This window comes from Perca flavescens, chromosome 2 (genome assembly GCF_004354835.1).
Source record: "Perca flavescens isolate YP-PL-M2 chromosome 2, PFLA_1.0, whole genome shotgun sequence".
In the NCBI taxonomy this organism is placed as follows: domain Eukaryota; kingdom Metazoa; phylum Chordata; class Actinopteri; order Perciformes; family Percidae; genus Perca; species Perca flavescens.
In genome coordinates, this window is record NC_041332.1 from 16,292,431 (window position 1) to 16,309,059 (window position 16,629).

The 16,629-nt window shown below is 41.1% G+C and overlaps 1 protein-coding gene across 2 annotated transcripts in view; it reads left to right on the top strand.

Moving 5' to 3' along the window:
• The window catches only part of LOC114565456 (adenylate cyclase 9), a 37,229-nt gene that overhangs the window by 5,938 nt on the left and 14,662 nt on the right, over positions 1–16,629 (top strand). For both annotated transcript variants that reach the window (XM_028593518.1, XM_028593526.1), the window contains exons 2-3: positions 15,556–15,755; positions 16,140–16,247. In XM_028593518.1, the coding sequence (XP_028449319.1) occupies positions 15,556–15,755; positions 16,140–16,247 (308 nt within the window). The remainder of the gene's footprint in view (positions 1–15,555; positions 15,756–16,139; positions 16,248–16,629) is intronic.

The following is a 16,629-nucleotide window of genomic DNA, read 5'->3' on the forward strand; positions in this document are numbered from 1 at the left end:
AACATGTTTAGTTACAGTGCAGAATAGCAGCATGTTGTATATCTGCAGACTCAAGGTTTAGACCTTAAACTGTTCTAATGGTATCATGGGGTGGCACTTTGTCAGTTTCAGTTTGTGTGAGTCTGGAGATACTGTCTGTGTGTGTGCACATTTTTGTATTTGCATGCACAAATAGTTCCTTGCATGCATCTGTCTTTTTTTTTTAAATGTGTCTGTGCACATACACCCATGTGTATAAACACGCCTATTCTTCGTGCAGTTGGAAGTCCATGCCCTAAGGCTGGTTAGTCTGTGCTACATCAAACATGTCACCTAAACATGCAGCAGCAAATGGCAGATCCTTAACTATAACCAGGCCCCGGTGGGTCATGGACTTTGCTACTCTACACTCTGGCTTTTCTGTTTTTTGGTAAAGGTAACATTTTAGCTGTCTCATTGGGAAGTATCTCACTTCCATACCACCTCCATCACCATTTCTGTTGCTCTATAGCTAGTTGAATATTTTTGTTGTGAAAAATGTGCTTTCCATTATAAGAGGACATATGCTTTGTCATGAACTTGTCAAGAGTTCTCTTGTTTAGCAGTTCCTACTCTGCAAATTGAGCTCGGTGAAAAATCCCACTTTTCATCTTGTTTCCTCCTCTGGAGTTATGGAAATTCTGCATGTAGATCACCATAATACACTATCAGTAGTTCATTAACCCAAGGCCGATCTTAGTGCCAAATTTCATGGAAATACATTCATGAGTTTGTGTGAAATTCTTCCGAGAGGTTAAGACAAACTTCTCTGATGGTGAAGTTTTCCGGGATCATCGATGCCATGTAATCTTTCCAATTTTTATTCAGGCACTGCCCCCCTTTATGTTATACATAGCTGGCCTTTTCCACAGAAGGCAAGATTTTGTCATTTATTTGTATAGCACATTTTAACATCAAGGCAAATATGAGATATAAAAGACACATAAGACAATATAAAAAGAAGACATTTTGACATGTCCCGGTAGAAAAAACACAAACATAAATAATAAAATAAATGATGGCTGAATTACATTTAGCTGTTTCTGTTTCATGGTCCTGGTATTGTGCATGCTGGCTAACTGTCACACTGTCATGGCTTACTGGGATACGTGTGAATTCAGCAGAGAAAGCAGAGCGTATTTCATTTACTTTCTGCAGCCAAAGTTTCTCGGCTGTTTTCAGTAGATTTAGATTTTATTACCGGAGCATGGGAGAGGTGAGCAGTAAGGAGTTAGAGCGGAGACAGACGGCAGCAAGGTTGCGCCCTGTGCTGCGTTATAATTGTTTCTCCTCCTCAGATCTTCACCTTTTGATAAGAGCCACAGCGCTGCGTTGGCCTATCAAGCAAAGTGTGTGTGTGTGTGTGTGTGTGTGTGTGTGTGTGTGTGTGTGTGTGTGTGTGTGCGTGCGTGTGCATGTTTTATGATAAAGATAAGATATCCAGGACATAAAATGACTGATCAAAGTATTTGTGCCTTAGATACACAGACCAACATGTATACACACAGAGATTTATCACTTAGAGATGAGCACATAGTAGAAAGTAATTTAGGGCTTTTAATGTTGTCTTTGTAGAGTAAACTCCCTGGGTGTGCATTGTTCTGTCTTTTCCTTTTTCTCTCTCTCTCTTCCTCTACTTTTTTAATGTCCTTCTCCTGCACTGTCTCACACACACACACACACACACACACACACACACACACACACACACACACACACACACACACACACACACACACACACACACACACACACACCACCTTCAGTCTGTCCTCTGTTTCTTTGTATGCTAGTACATATCTCTTCCCCTGTGTGTCTGTGCTATATGTGCATTTTTGTGAACACAAAGCTCTGTATAAAGTTGAGAGGAGACAGTTGTCCTTAAGCCAGTGACCCAACATGGTGTTGTTTCAGGGCCCTGCTACTTCAAAGGTCAACTGTAATCACTTGACTAGGTGGTCTCGCAAACGTGCCTGCGTCTGGCCGTCATTGTGTATGATAACAGAATGAAAAGAAAAATGCCTTCCAGTGACAAGAGAGCTGAACATGTAAAATTTAGAGGAAAGACTGAGACCAAGCAGAAATTTACTGGGAAAGGAGAGAGAAGAAATTAGATAAAAATGGGACTTTCGATGTGGGATCATACATTGTGATTGTTGCAGTGGTAATCAGCTAGATTGCTGTTTCTTTTGTTTTAGCAACATTTTTACTACAACTTGTGACTTTACCCTAGGTGTGACAGTCATCTTTGTGGCAGGCAATTAAAGACGAACAGAGTCCATGTTTTATCACTCACTAATCCTGCCTAAAGCAGCTTACACATGATCCGCGGTAAAATCGCTCAGCGCTGGCTGTGCCATTGTTTTTCTATGGGGTTAGCGGCGGAGATACCTCGGAGGAAGCGCCACTGGTAGCGTGGCACACCACTCGAAATTACCGTGACTCTTAAACCACGGTATGAACCGAACCCTGACTTTTGTTTACCATTAATAATAATATATTTTAATTATGGGTGCCTTTCATAGCCCTCGAGGACACCTTACAGTTAAATAAAGAAAAAATACAGGTAAAAAGGCATATATAATAAAAAAAAACACTCCTAAGCGTGGCACAAGCACGCACGCACGCACGCACGCACGCACGCACGCACGCATGCACGCACGCACGCACGCACGCACGGACGCACGCACAAATCCAGGAGTGGACCTACAATTACTTACATAATGCCCTTCTACAATATCATATTAGGTACATCCTTATTCCATTATCATTACTGTAGTGTGTGTGTGTGTGTGTGTGTTTGTGTGTGTGTGTGTGTGTGTGTGTGTGTGAGGATGCACTGATAGCAGGAGCTTCCTACAGATAGTCTTCTTTCTTCTCTCTCTCCTACCTCTCTTCTGCATCTCTCACCCTCTATCCTAATAGACCTGTAATAACGCTTACTGGGATCCTCTGCCTCTCCCTCCCTTAGAGGATCTCTGGTGTCAAACACTTATTCTCTCTTGCACACAGTTGTCTAATCAGCTTTCTTTTGTCCATCCACCCCACATATTGCAAGAGAAGTTTGTCATTCCTATTGCTCAAGAATGTGTTGAGTCAAATATGTTTGTGTGTGTGTTCAGCGTTGATAAGCATGCCCAACCCTGTCCTAGCCTGAATGCACGTGTAGTGTGCACGCACACAAACACGCACACTTTATCTTTAACTAGTCTTTTCTGGCAGTTTGCTGTCCATGTAATAGATCTTGCTATTTTTAGAAGAATTCTGAATACATTATACGGTATTATATTAATCCCAAACAGATGAGTCACCTGCGTGTATTGTATTTCATCTTTTTGACAGGTCTGGCCAGTCTTTCCGGTATGTGTGTATGTGTGATACAGACCAAAGGTTGCACATGCGTATTCTTGCTTGTGAGCTGTCAGTCATTCAATGAAGAATTATACAACAGTGTGACACATTACATTGTCTTTACACATGTGTTGCTTGTATTAAACAGACACTAAAGTATTATCTCACAGCCAAATCAAGCCATTGAATGAATTACTGGAATGTGACTTGTTACAGGTGGATGCACTCACTACCTGGTCTCATTTGTTACTCACAAGATGACTTGCATTTTCTTTACTGGTGCCACCCTGCAGTAGTTTTTGCCCTGGCAACGAAATGTGTATCTTAAAATTACCAGCAAATATTTCAACTATACATACAGTTAAGTAGATATTAGAGAGAGAGAGAGAGAGAGATTTAACAAAGGTCTTTAGCCAGATTAGAGCCCCAGACATTGTGGTTTTGACCAGCAGGCCACCGTGAGTTTATTTTATTTATTTTTTATATTTCTCAATGCTGTTACTTTAGGAAAAATGTCATGCACTTTGCTGGCCATCAAATGCTGGATATGTAATTATGAGTGTCAGAATATCAGGGATCAAGAATCAAATGCGTGTATCTGTGTGTGACTTACTATAAACTTAATTTTGAGTTTGCACACATGGGGCCACATTAATATCTCCCATTTACCTGCTAGTTATTCTGTATTTTGTGTGCATGTGTGTAATATGACAACTGTTTAAAATTCAATTTTTGCGACAGCTGTTTGTGCCAATGTGGCAACAGCGGCTGGTCTCTACTGCCCTGTGTGTTTGTGCATGTATGTGTGCCAACTCAAGTATGCTGGAGTGGTGCTGTGTTAAACGGCTGTTCTGAATAATAGATACAGAGTGCGGCCTCAAGCCTGTTAAAAAATCCATGAGCTTCCTTTGCACTGGTTTATATAGCTAAAGAGCTTATAAGAGAGAGCAAGAGAGTTATAACCATAAAGTGGGGGGAAAGTAAGGATGAGATTTGGGCAATCAGAAAGAAAAGAGCGAAAAAAAGAAAGCAAGACAAACACAAGTCCATCTTATGGTGGATGGTGGTAGTACAGGGCTTTTCACAACAATATAGAGTAGCCAGCTAGGGGGATCCACAAAAACTAAATGTCTGTAAAAGCCCACATTTGGTGGCCTCTGATACATTCTAATGCCACTATTCCATCTGTCATATACACTGATTTAAATTTTTTCGTATTTTAATGAGTTTGCCTTCCCAGTTGTAAACATTTTAAACTGTAAAATTAGTTAGTTTATTAGTAAAAGTATGAGGCAGAGGCATAGCCTTAGTCTACTTTTTCCTCATATGACATAATCCTGTTACTTTGACGACATTGCCTGTTTTAGTGTGTGCTTGTAATGCGTCTATGGATGGCTCTGCTGTAAAAAGTACAACGTAAAAAATGTGCATTGATGCCTGTGCAATCAATGTAACACTTAATGTGTTTTGTCATCAATTATTTTGCTAATATTTGACGACGACTGCAGGTCACAACCTCTCAACTGAGCGTTCGCACGTGAACGCACACACACACACACACACACAGACACGCACAAGGTGTGCCCTCTTTTCCTTAATCTGTCTATTTCAGTCAATAATTTCCTCTGTTCCTCACATTTCTTCCTGAGCAAGTGTTGAATATTGTGGTGAGACAAGAAATAAGCTATTTTTAAAGACCTGAAGCTCTTAATGTTGTGGTCTGGGTTTTTGAACGAAAAAAAGAAAAGCACTGACGTTAGATGTGAATGTCAGATAAAATACTGCAAATTAGTGATCTTTTTCAATGTAGCATTTGCCACAAAACATCTGAGATGTCTGTCTAAAAATTTAAGTACTGGCCTTCAAAAACCTGTATCAGTCAAGTCCAACTATAAACAGCATGCAAAGCACTGTTCCCTGGTGGTCTGTGGAAAGGGAGAGTTGTGTGACATTAAAGGGAAGAACAGAAGAGTGAGGGAGGGAGAGAGAAGAAGAAGGCAGAAGGAGCATGTTTTCGGGTCATGACCCCTTCCCAAGGATTTCCCACAGTCTAGCTGTGTGTGTGTGTGTGTGTGTGTGTGTGTGTGTGTGTGTGTGTGTGTGTGTGTGTGTGTGTGTGTGTGTGTGTGTGTGTGACAAATCCATGGCACACAGCAGAATAAATCACACATGGTATGACTCAAATGACAGCATACAATTCAAGTGTGTTTGTGCTCCCCTTTAAAATTATGGTATGAAGAGAAGACCTCGTAAGTATAAAAAACCCTGCTGCATATGTGTATTTTAATACAACAGAGTGACGTGTCAGTCATCATCAGCCTCCCCTTTTGCAGAGGACCAAGGTTGGTCATTTCTTGCTCAAGGACTGTCCTCTGCTGCTGAGCGACAGCCTCTGTTAAGACCCCCCCCCACACACACACACACACACACACACACACACCACACCATTTTTCCTTTATTAGTCAAATGTAATGTTAGTAAAAAAACAACAGGGAGAGAGAGGGGGTGACTATGGTTTGGTTATCATTGAACTTTTGTCCATTCTGATTCCAATGCAGCTTTTCAATCTGTTTTTGAATTCCAATGGTGGTCATGTTTTTTGAGAACAAAAAGAAACTTGAGAAATCTGTAAGTGATATTGATTTTCATTGCGTTCCAGACTCTTAGTATCCTAGAAATCTAGAAGCACCGTATCAGCAACTAATTTAATTTGCAGCCAGGGGGTCTAGCAACTCTCCGTTGGCTTTTGAGTTGGAAAAGCCAAACTGTAGCCGGGCCAATCACATCGTGTATAGAGTCGGTGGGCGGGCTTGACATAATGACGGCAGAGTGGCGACGGTTCGGCGTGAATTCAGTGTTACTTGAAAACAAAGAAGATGGCGGCTGCTGCTGGCGAACAGCGGCCTTTCGAATCGGCTTTAGCCGCGACTCTGGAAGACTTGGAGTTCAGCTTTTCGTTGAGAAAAGAACAAAGAACGGCACTGAAGTCATTCTTACAAAAGGAAGATGTGTTCAGAGTTTTGCCGACCGTATACGGCAAAAGTTTAATCTATCAACTAGCGTTGCTCTGGTTGGTTGTGCGCTGTCCTATTGCGTGCAGAGGGAATTTGAAAGACAAACGTTTATACCCGCCCCTCGGATTGAGCCCTGCCAATGGTGAGTTCCCAGACCCAACATCTTGATGTGGGTCTGGCTTGTCAGGCTAGACTCTTAGGGCTAGATTTATCAAGCCGTTTGCGCCTGTTTCCAGGCGCTAATTGGTCGCAAAGACGGACGTAACCGATGCGGGCTATTTACAAACAGGGCGCACTTGGGTAAAATCGCAGATTGTCTGCCACATGAGCGAGAAGAGACAAGTTGCGCTTTCAATATTATTATTATAATAATATAATATATTATTATGTTCGTGGGAGGGTTGTGGGGAAAGTGGGAGTTCCACCCAAAAAGGTGGGAGGATAAGCGCAAAGTGCGCCTAATTATATATTTCGTGGTATTTACACTGTCAGTAAGAGCGCGTCTCTATTCTGCGGGGGAAATTCTCCGCCTCTTAAAAGCAGGTCTAAACCAGCCGCAGTCGAGTTTCCTCTTTGACCTTTATGCTGCTGGTGAAATGGCAACAGTAATTTGAGCAAGACGAAGACATAGGTGAGGCTGAAAATGTTTTTAACATAAGAATCACACTTTGTCAGTGAACACAACATCATTTAGCGTTACAGATCAAGCAGCCATGCAATATTAGAGTTACTGGAAGAAATCAAAGTCATAGCATCAGCAGTGGGAATATCGCAGTCTGCACTCAGCCATATCATAGCACAAGTACCGCGTCGCTACAGCGCAATTTACGGTATAGTGGGCGGAGAAAGACGCTGATTGCCTGATGGGTGTCAGGGTTGATAAATACTTCGCAAAATGTGGAAGCATAGCGTGCGCTATTACCGAACTCGCATAAACAGACGCAGCGCAAACTGCGCTAGTGTTAGTAAATTAGGCCCTTAGTCTTTTGTAACTGGTTCCAGTTAGAGCAAGTTCTGGATACCCTACTCTACCCCAGGGATGATGTGACAAAGGTCTTGTGTTTGACCCAAACCTAGGAAGTCTGAACCCCTTAGGCTGCCAATAAAGGATTTATTAAATCCCCAGAGTATGGTTTTCAAAAAAGAGATAAAGGAGATGGAGAGAAAAAACAAAAGGGAGGAAGAAGAGGGAGCGAGTGAGGAACTCCATGGACTAAAATGATTGCCCAAAAGAGGGAAGGGAGGAGGGATGCATAGATTGGAGGGAGGAATGGGAGCGTATTTGAAGGAGGATCGTGCGAGAGCCTCATCCCTTGGTTCCATCAGCGTGTCCAAATATGGAAGCATCTGCTATTGCACTAGGCCTGTTCTCAAGACCCGCCACTGACCAGGGAGAAAACTGGAGGGGAGGGAAGGGAAGGGAAGAGAAGGGGGGAGAAAGGCCGGTGAGAGAAGGTTTAAGTGAAAGGAAGATGGCTGAAAAATGAGAATGTGACAACAGAGATAAGACAGACTAGCTAGATATAAAGATAGGTAGCAAGAGGCTGCCTGAGATCTAAGGTTTGGCAAAACAAAAGAGAAAAAGATCGAGCGATAGTTGAGTAGAAGTTGGACAGTGGGAAGGCCAAGTCTGCAAAAAGGGAAGACAAGTTAAAGTCTATTTTTTTAGTGCAGGAGTTGTTTATTGTCTGACTGTTCCAAGCAGCAAGATGAAAGTGAAGAATGAGAGAGGTTAGATGAAGCTCAAAATGCTAAGGGGAAGTTAAGCCACTGCCTTCCTTCATTTTTCCAGTTTTGAGGTTGACTTAAGTCGCTTTGATGCTTTATTAGTTTAAGTAAATGTGTGTTAAGTGTCTCTCTTTGTCTCTCTGTCTCTCAATTTCACACACATTTTCACCTTTATGTGTGTGGGACCAGAGGGGAGCTGGCAACCTTTGGGTTTACTAGGCAAGGTTGTGATCATGTGCTTGGAAGCCGCCATAAGGTCAAGGGTTATTTGTCAGGAAGTGCAGAGTCCGGATTGGGACAGCCCTGTGGGGATTGTCTGATTGCTTTGGTCTAAAATATTCACCCAGACACTCTCACAGGGGGACTGTTGAGCTGAACCTGGAGCGTGTGTGTGTGTACGTGTGTTTTTTTAATTTAAAAAAGTGTGAGTTTGCACACAAGCTTTTTATAGCAGTGGTTCTTAACCTTTTTGAGCCCCAACCCCCCAGAATATTGAGGTTGGCGTTTGACCCATCACAGACCCATCACAATCTCCCATCTTTAGATACTTTTTACAATAATATGATATAGGCTAGAGGAAAGCAGCAAATCCATGCATTTGAGAAGCTGGAAGCAGCAAAGAGACGGCTCGGGAAATGATTTAAATGTTTATGGTCAATAATTATCAAAATTGGTTACGGATAATTTTCTGTAGTTTGATTAATTTACCAGATGTTTCAGTAGTGCAATGTGTTTGAATCTGTATGCATGGCTGTTGTAGTGAGTTAGGAGTGTGTTCATAGGAGAGTCATTTTCTGATGTGTGTGTGTCTATGGTGTGTCTGGTCTTCGGGTGTACATGTGGAATGTGACGACTCAACTACGCTTCCTCTCCATTCATCATTCTATTCATTCATTCATTCATTCACATGTTGTGTATAAACCCTTTACATTTGGACTTGTGGAAGTGACTAGTGCATGTGCTGTGTATGTGTTTGCATGATGTTGGTGATTTCAATAAAGGAGAATATGTGGGGCAAAGGGGATCACACTGCAGTGCACTAGCTTGGATGAGTAATATTTGCAGGAAAGGTGTGTGTGTGTGTGTGTGTGTGTGTGTGTGTGTGTGTGTGTGTGTGTGTGTGTGTGTTTATTCGGATATATCACCATCCAATATGTCTCAGACAGGCAGATGCTGCATATTTCCAGGAAATGGTGCATTCATTGTGTATAAAGGGCTATGTCCACTTTGAGGGTGTGGGTTGTATGTGCACTCTACAAACCTACCCACACACATGAACAACCAAATTAATCTCAACATTGTACAGTTGTTATGCACTTGGAAGTGTATGCAACTTTTCAAATAAACACAATAAATAGAGACATTAACAATGGACACGCTTATTTTTTAAATATTCTACATATTACTGTAGTTGTTGCCTAATGCACTTATTGATTAGCCTGGCTCCGCCCTGCCCTCCTACGCACTACACACGATTGGCTATGGCAGATCCAGAGTGGCTCTGGGCAGATCCAATAGTCTTAAACTTCAACAAAGTACCTGTCTTCAAGGAAGTTAACACTTGTCAATGGAGAGTGGCCAGACTCTCTGTACAAATGAAATGTATGAGAGTCTGGTAGGACCAGGCTACTTATTGATGCCTGGGTGACAAATTAAATGACTAATTAACTAATGATGATAACAAATGCAAATGTGAATGTAGATACTTTGACATGGGGCTCACTGAATCGTCTCATAAGTATGAAAATTATGTGTGTAATTTGCAAAGGTCTTTGCAGGCATTAAATCAGCCTTAAGACCTTTCCCACACAGTGTGTGTGTGTGTGTGTGTGTGTGTGTGTGTGTGTGTGTGTGTGTGTGTGTGGTGAGTGTCTCTGTGTTCAGTAAATGTGGAATAGAGGGCTGAAATTTGTATCTTGACCCAAAAAACAACTGGACCTGTGCCCCAACAGACCGTAAAATGCTACGTGAATCTTAAAAATGCTTATGATTCCAGAATCAGACCTCCTATTGCAAATTCTGATCATAACGTGGTGTATCTCATCCCAACGTACAAAACTAAATTAAAAAGTTGTAAACCTGTAGATAGAGAAATAAGACGATGGTCTCCTGAAGCAGGTGAGATGCTTAAAGCTTGTTTTGATCTTACCGATTGGAAATTATTTCATAATCAAAATTCCTTAGATGAAACTACTACAGTGATTACTGATTATATACATTTTTGTGTACAATTGGTCATCCCTACTAAAAGAATAAAGATATATCCAAACAATAAAAGGTTGGTGTCTAAGGATATGAAGGGTATTATAAATTCTAGGAAGGTGGCATTTAAAAATAAAAATACAATTACAGGCAAGCAATTGGATAGAGATTTGAAAAATAAACTTAGGGAGGCCAAACAGCTACACAGAAATCATTTGGAGGAGACATTCAAAGAAAGAAATCTCAAACGATTATGGGGACAGGTGAAAAAAATGACTGGTATGTCTCCTTCAAATAAACCTATTGTGACAGGCAATGATGTTATGTTTGCAAATGAGTTAAATTATTTTTTCTGTCGTTTTGATTCTACTGACCACTGTGAGGAATGTGTAAATGTGATTAAGACCATCATACCCTTAGACACAGAGAGGATTGTCATAACTGTGGAGGAGGTCAGGGGTATTTTTCAGCGTAACAGCCCAAAGAAGGCATTAGGGCCTGACCACAGCAGTGCATATATATTAAAATCCTGTGCCAGGGAATTAGCACCTGTATGGCAACCCATCTTTCAGTTGTCAGTGGACACACACACCATCCCAATAGTGTGGTAAACATCACATATTAGGCCCCTCCCTAAAAAAACAGAGTCCCAAAGAATATAATGATTTTCGGCCAATAGCCCTTACATCTGTGATCATGAAGTCACTGGAAAAGATCATGGTTCAACATCTAAACAAATATCTAGGGAAGCAACAAGACCCTTTTCAATTTGCATTTAAACAGGGACGACAATCTCTCATGGACTTCTCATATAGATTTTATCTGCAAAAAAATACAACAGCGTGTTTATTTTCTTCGTAGATTAAGATCTTTTGGAGCTAGCAGTCAAATCATCTCTGTGTTTTTCACATCAGTAATTCAGAGTATGATGCTTTACTGTAGTACTGCTTGGCTAAGTAGCCTCTCAGTTAAAAATAAAACAAAGTTATTTAATCAGATTAAAATTTGCGCAAAGATTATAGGACTACCTGTAGTGCACTCCTTTCAGGAGGCTCACAATAACAGTATGCTTAGACTAGCCAAAATTATTTCAAATGACTCTTTACATGTCTTGCACAGTGAATATCAGCTTCTGCCTTCAAACAGACGCTTTAGAGTTCATTCTTTTAATCGTATTAGACTTAAAAACTCCTTCATACATCAATCTATCCTATTGCTAAACCGGTTACATTAAACCCAGTGCAATATTTATTTCAGGGATATACATCTCCAAGGCTTTGTCTGTGTGTATGTTTATGTCATGTACTGTTGTTATATATGTTTTCTCTGTTTCCTTATTTTGGAGTTTATGTCATCTGTGGTAATGTCTCATGTATGTTTGTTGGTGTTATTAATTTCATGTATGTTTGGATGTATGTGTATGTCCTCATTTGGATGTATGTGTATGTCATTCACTGTTTTGGATGTATGTGTACGTGCTCATTTTAAACAAGCTACCCAGGTATGTACAAAGAATTTCAGCCTTTGGCTGACAATAAAGTTGTATCGTATCGTATCGTATCGTAAAGAAATTAGACTTCAATGGAACCAACCTTAGAATCAAGTGATCAAACTGTGCCGCCGCTTCCGATTCGATTTGATCCCTCATAGAGGCTCCGAACCAGTTGAAAGAACCTGTCATTAAAAATGAATTAGCTCATAACTTGCACATTTAAAATATTATTCTCTTATTCTCATTCACATCAGCTTTAAAGGAGGTCTACTGTTTTCAGTCATTTAAAGCGCATTGGGTAGAATGCAAAAAAAACCCGCCAGAATTTGAATTAGAATGAGACCTCTTCCTGCAGCTCTCCCTCTCCCCTCTTTGTTGCACAGGCAACGCATGCACAGAACAGCCAATAGGAACACTCTTATTCTCTGAAATGACCTATGATTGACCAAAGTCTCCCGTGACGGCTAGATTTTCTGAAGCCAAGATTAGGTGCAGAATTCCAGTTTTCTCTCAGACCACTTGAATTACAATTGGCTGAAAGATGACTATGGAATATTTGCCTAACAACGGCAAAAATAAAGTGCCCACCACAGCACTTTCTGTGGCAGCAATTTATGTATAGAGTGTAACAGTATAAAAAATGTATAAGAAAACCACTGGAGCTGGCTTACTCTAGGAAAAAAAATCAAATATCAAGCGTGGATAACAGGCACAAACTTTAAGATGATGAAGCCACACCTAAGTCAGTAATTTCCATGCTTTGCTCATTTTGTCACACATAGTTTAGGTTGTGTTGGCTCCACAAGTCTGCCAGATAAGATTTTAATAGGTGTACATACATACTGTATGGGCATTTCTTTTTCTAGTTGTGTGTGTGTGTTTGTTTGTCTGTGTGTATTCTAGTTGTTGTAGTAGCAGTCCTCAGCTGAACCCTCTCAAGCCAGCTGGTATGAATAAATCAATAAAAACCATTGAGCTGCATTGAGACTTTAGAGTGCTGGTGTCAGTTTCTTTCCCAGAGTGCTGCCTTTACAGTGCCTAGAGGAGATCAATACACACAGACACACGCACACACACACACACACACACACACACACACACACAAGACTAGTGTGTTTCAATGACTTTGGCTGCACAAACTCAGTAGTGAAGGATTAGCTCTGTTATGCAGTGGCACTTTATTGTCTAGAAAGTAGTTGGCACTCAGGCACACACACATTAACCTGCTGTGCAGTGTCAGTCGGAAAACTAAAATTTTTCAGTGTCTATTATGTCAATCCTTTCCTTCACAAGTCGAGGTCTGTTTTAATGTTTAGAGTAACCTGTTGATAAAGTTAGAAAGCTGAAATGGAAGTAGACAAGGAATGTGGGTTATGCGAGGCATGCTAAACTCAGTGATCTTCAAAGTACTCTCTAACTCATAAGCATTTTTGCTGTAATGAGTGTCTGTAGTCATTGTACGCCTCTAAAACATTACTGAATAAAGTTTTTTTAAATTCAGTACAGTACATCATTTGAGGTTCTTCTGTCACTTTAGCAGCCAACTACAAACTGTAAGATTTGGTCTGGCAAGGTGCTGGCTGTGCAGATGACTGAGAGTGAGTTTTGTATTCACTAAGGACTCTTTACGTTAATTGTTGTCAGTGGCCTGGGCTATGCTTCATATATTTTGTTACTTTACTCCTGTGGGAGGTTTTACTTTTGTGTAAACTTTAATATCCTCCTAATGGGCCTTTTTTCCCACAAAAAACATTTTGACATTTCACTATAGGAAATGCACAGGTGTAATTAATAAAATGAATGATGTCTGAATTCCATTTAGCTGCGTCAGTTTCAGGGTCCTGGTATTGTTAATGCTGGATCACTGTCACACTGCCGTGGCTTACTGGGACACTTGAATAGAACAGAGCCATCTTTATTGTTATTACTAACACCGGTGCTTTTCTTAATCTGACAAGTCAAAATGTTGGTCGTGGAAAAGCCCTATGGAACACTAATTTTCAAAGTTTCCAACAAGACAAACATTACAAGAAAAGCTTATTTACTTCTTATGTTATAACATGTACTGACTTTGTATTTTAAGATAATTTGAGGGTACACAACTCTTGCTTCTGAGCTAATGGACCCCAGACAACAGCAGTGAACCTTTGTGTGTGTGTGTGTGTGTGTGTGTGTGCGTGTGCGTGTGCGTGTACGCGTGTGCGCGTGTGCGTCGAGATCTCATAAATGGCCTTTGTTGCCTGCTTGGCAAAGGACTCAAACCCAGAGTTAGAGCTGTTGTTGGCCTACAGGCTGAGAATGTCTGCCAAGTCAACACTGTCCCAGGGCACGGAACAAGAGACACAGTGCTTCCAGACTCCCAAGATAAGTTCATTGTTAGAAACGTATTCATAACTAATTTTATTTATGCAGACATGGAAGCAGAACAGAAAGCTGTGGTGGAACTCAGTCACGCTCCTTGGTTCCGCGCAGTGGCAACCTTAACCTCTGGTGTATCTTTTTGTTTTCGCATTTTACGGCAGATTAGCCCTGTATCCATCAAACAGTCATACACCAAATCATAGAAATTATTGTAGCTTTAGTTCTGCCAGTAATGATCAATTTGACTTTTTTTAAGGCAAGTTCTTATTATATCTTAATCCAGGGCTGGACTGGGGTAAAACATCAGCCCTGGACTTTTGAGACCCAGACCAGCCCACCACAATCGGCCGGACACCCCCCTTGCACTCCCCTTCAACACATACCAGTACATACCAGCCCCTAATACTGCAAAGTTAGATGTTCTTTAGACAGGGGCACCATCAACTATTTTAAAGGATAAAAAGAAAGTACAAGGTTAATTGATGTCCTACAGTTGCTCCTCCAGTCATCACCGTGCTAACATGGTTAGCACCTTTAGCTATTTGAACAAAGAGGCCAGCTAGCCAAGTTTCTGTGTGTTTGGACAGGCTGATAGCAGCTGGCTGTGGGCCACCACGCTAATCCGCTGTTTGTAGATTTCCTTGTTGGCCCTACACTAGTGTGAACATGGCCAGAGCTTGGCCTGACGTGCAAACATAGTTGGTGAAACACCCAGTATTGCATTACCACTTGCTTGTCAGTATGTGTACATCAACAAAGAGTGGCTGATGATTTGCTGATGAGGGCATGTCTGCAACTAGCCACTGTTTTTCACAAGTGAAAAATCTTTTCTCAAAAAATCACGAATGCCTGTAACTGTAAAGTTATGAGTGGCACTGTGTTGCTGTAAGATTTTAGTCAATCGTTTAATCAACATCCAACAGTGTTTATTTTATAATGATATAAAATAAAGAAACACAAGCTAATGTTAGCATCTTTGAAGCTATAACCAGCATGTTAGGTATTTGTACTTGATAATTTACTTAAATAACGTAACAAAATTACAATCACACAATCATTTGTCCTGTAGATTGACTTTTTGTTTCAGCATCGGATTAGTTTATGCAGATGTAACATGGAGCAATCCTCACATTACAGGATTTTTTACCCAGGGAATGTTTGGTACTTTGTGGTGGTCCAGCCTCTTGTGTTGTTAAAAGCATTGCGTTCTCAGTGTTACCATTAATAATGATGCTTTTTAGGAACATATGACTTTTAGGAACATTTTTGTGTGCTGCAGTTCTTTTCTTTTTTCCCCCATCACTTCAAGTCAAACCAAGAAAATTATGAAAATCATAATCATAAAGTTCTAAACAGAGTGTATTTTGGTTTGTTTCTGCTTTTCCTCAGGGCTGAAAACCTACCTGATCTCAGGAAGGAAGTTGGAGCTTGATGTGCAGTGTGGCTGTTCTCAGGTGGGACTGCCGGATGGAGATTTTGTTGGGGTCAGCCTGTCCTCCTGTCCTCAGCCCTGCACACCGGACCTCATCCCAGGGGGAGCACAGGCTGCTGAGCCCCTGCTGCCTCACCAGCCTCCAGACAGGATCAGGGTAAGTCAGAAAAAAACTAAAAGTTGAGGGTGGAACTTAAGAGATGGCTACCTCTACTGTTAATTCTGTGATGGTTTCTATTTCCAAAAAAAAAGACAACTGTTGCATTATTTCACACTTTGTGGCTGAAAACACAGCTATATATTTTAAATTAGCACCTTTTGGAAGACACACCAAGGTATTTCGGCTAAAAAATCAGATTAATAATAATTTACAGTGAAAGAGTGAATGAGTCTTACTTATGAGGAAACAATATCACAGTGGCCACAGTGTCCACACTCAAACTAACTCCTATCTCCTATCCAAGTGTTGTTGTATCTCAAATTGCTTCTGTGTGGTATGTTTTAATTTGTCAACCTCTCCACTGTCTTTTTGTCTCTCTAGCCTCCCTGTGTGTCCCGTAGTGTGGTCTTGTCTCCGGGGACAGAGCAGGGGGATGATATGGCCGTGCTGAACGGCTGCCAGGAGGAGCACAAGACCAGCAGTGCCAAGGTACACACACACACACACACACACACACACACACACACGCACACGCGCACACACTTAAGAGACCAGTGTGTTTCAACAACTTTGACTGCACAAACTCAGTAGTAAAGGATTAGCGCTGTTATGCAGTGGCAGCTTTTTGTCTAGTAGCAGTTGACACTCAGCCACACACACATTAACCTGCTGTGCAGCGTGTCGGTCGGAAAACTACAATTATGTCAATCCTTTCCTTCACAACTCAAGGTCTGTTTTAGAGTTTAGAGCAAGCTGTTGATAAAGTACATTTGTCAAGCCCCCCTTTAAGCATTTCACACAATCATGCTCTGTCTCTCCTTCTTTATGACCTTTTCTTTGTTCTTCTGAATCTTGTCCCTCTCTTCTTCTT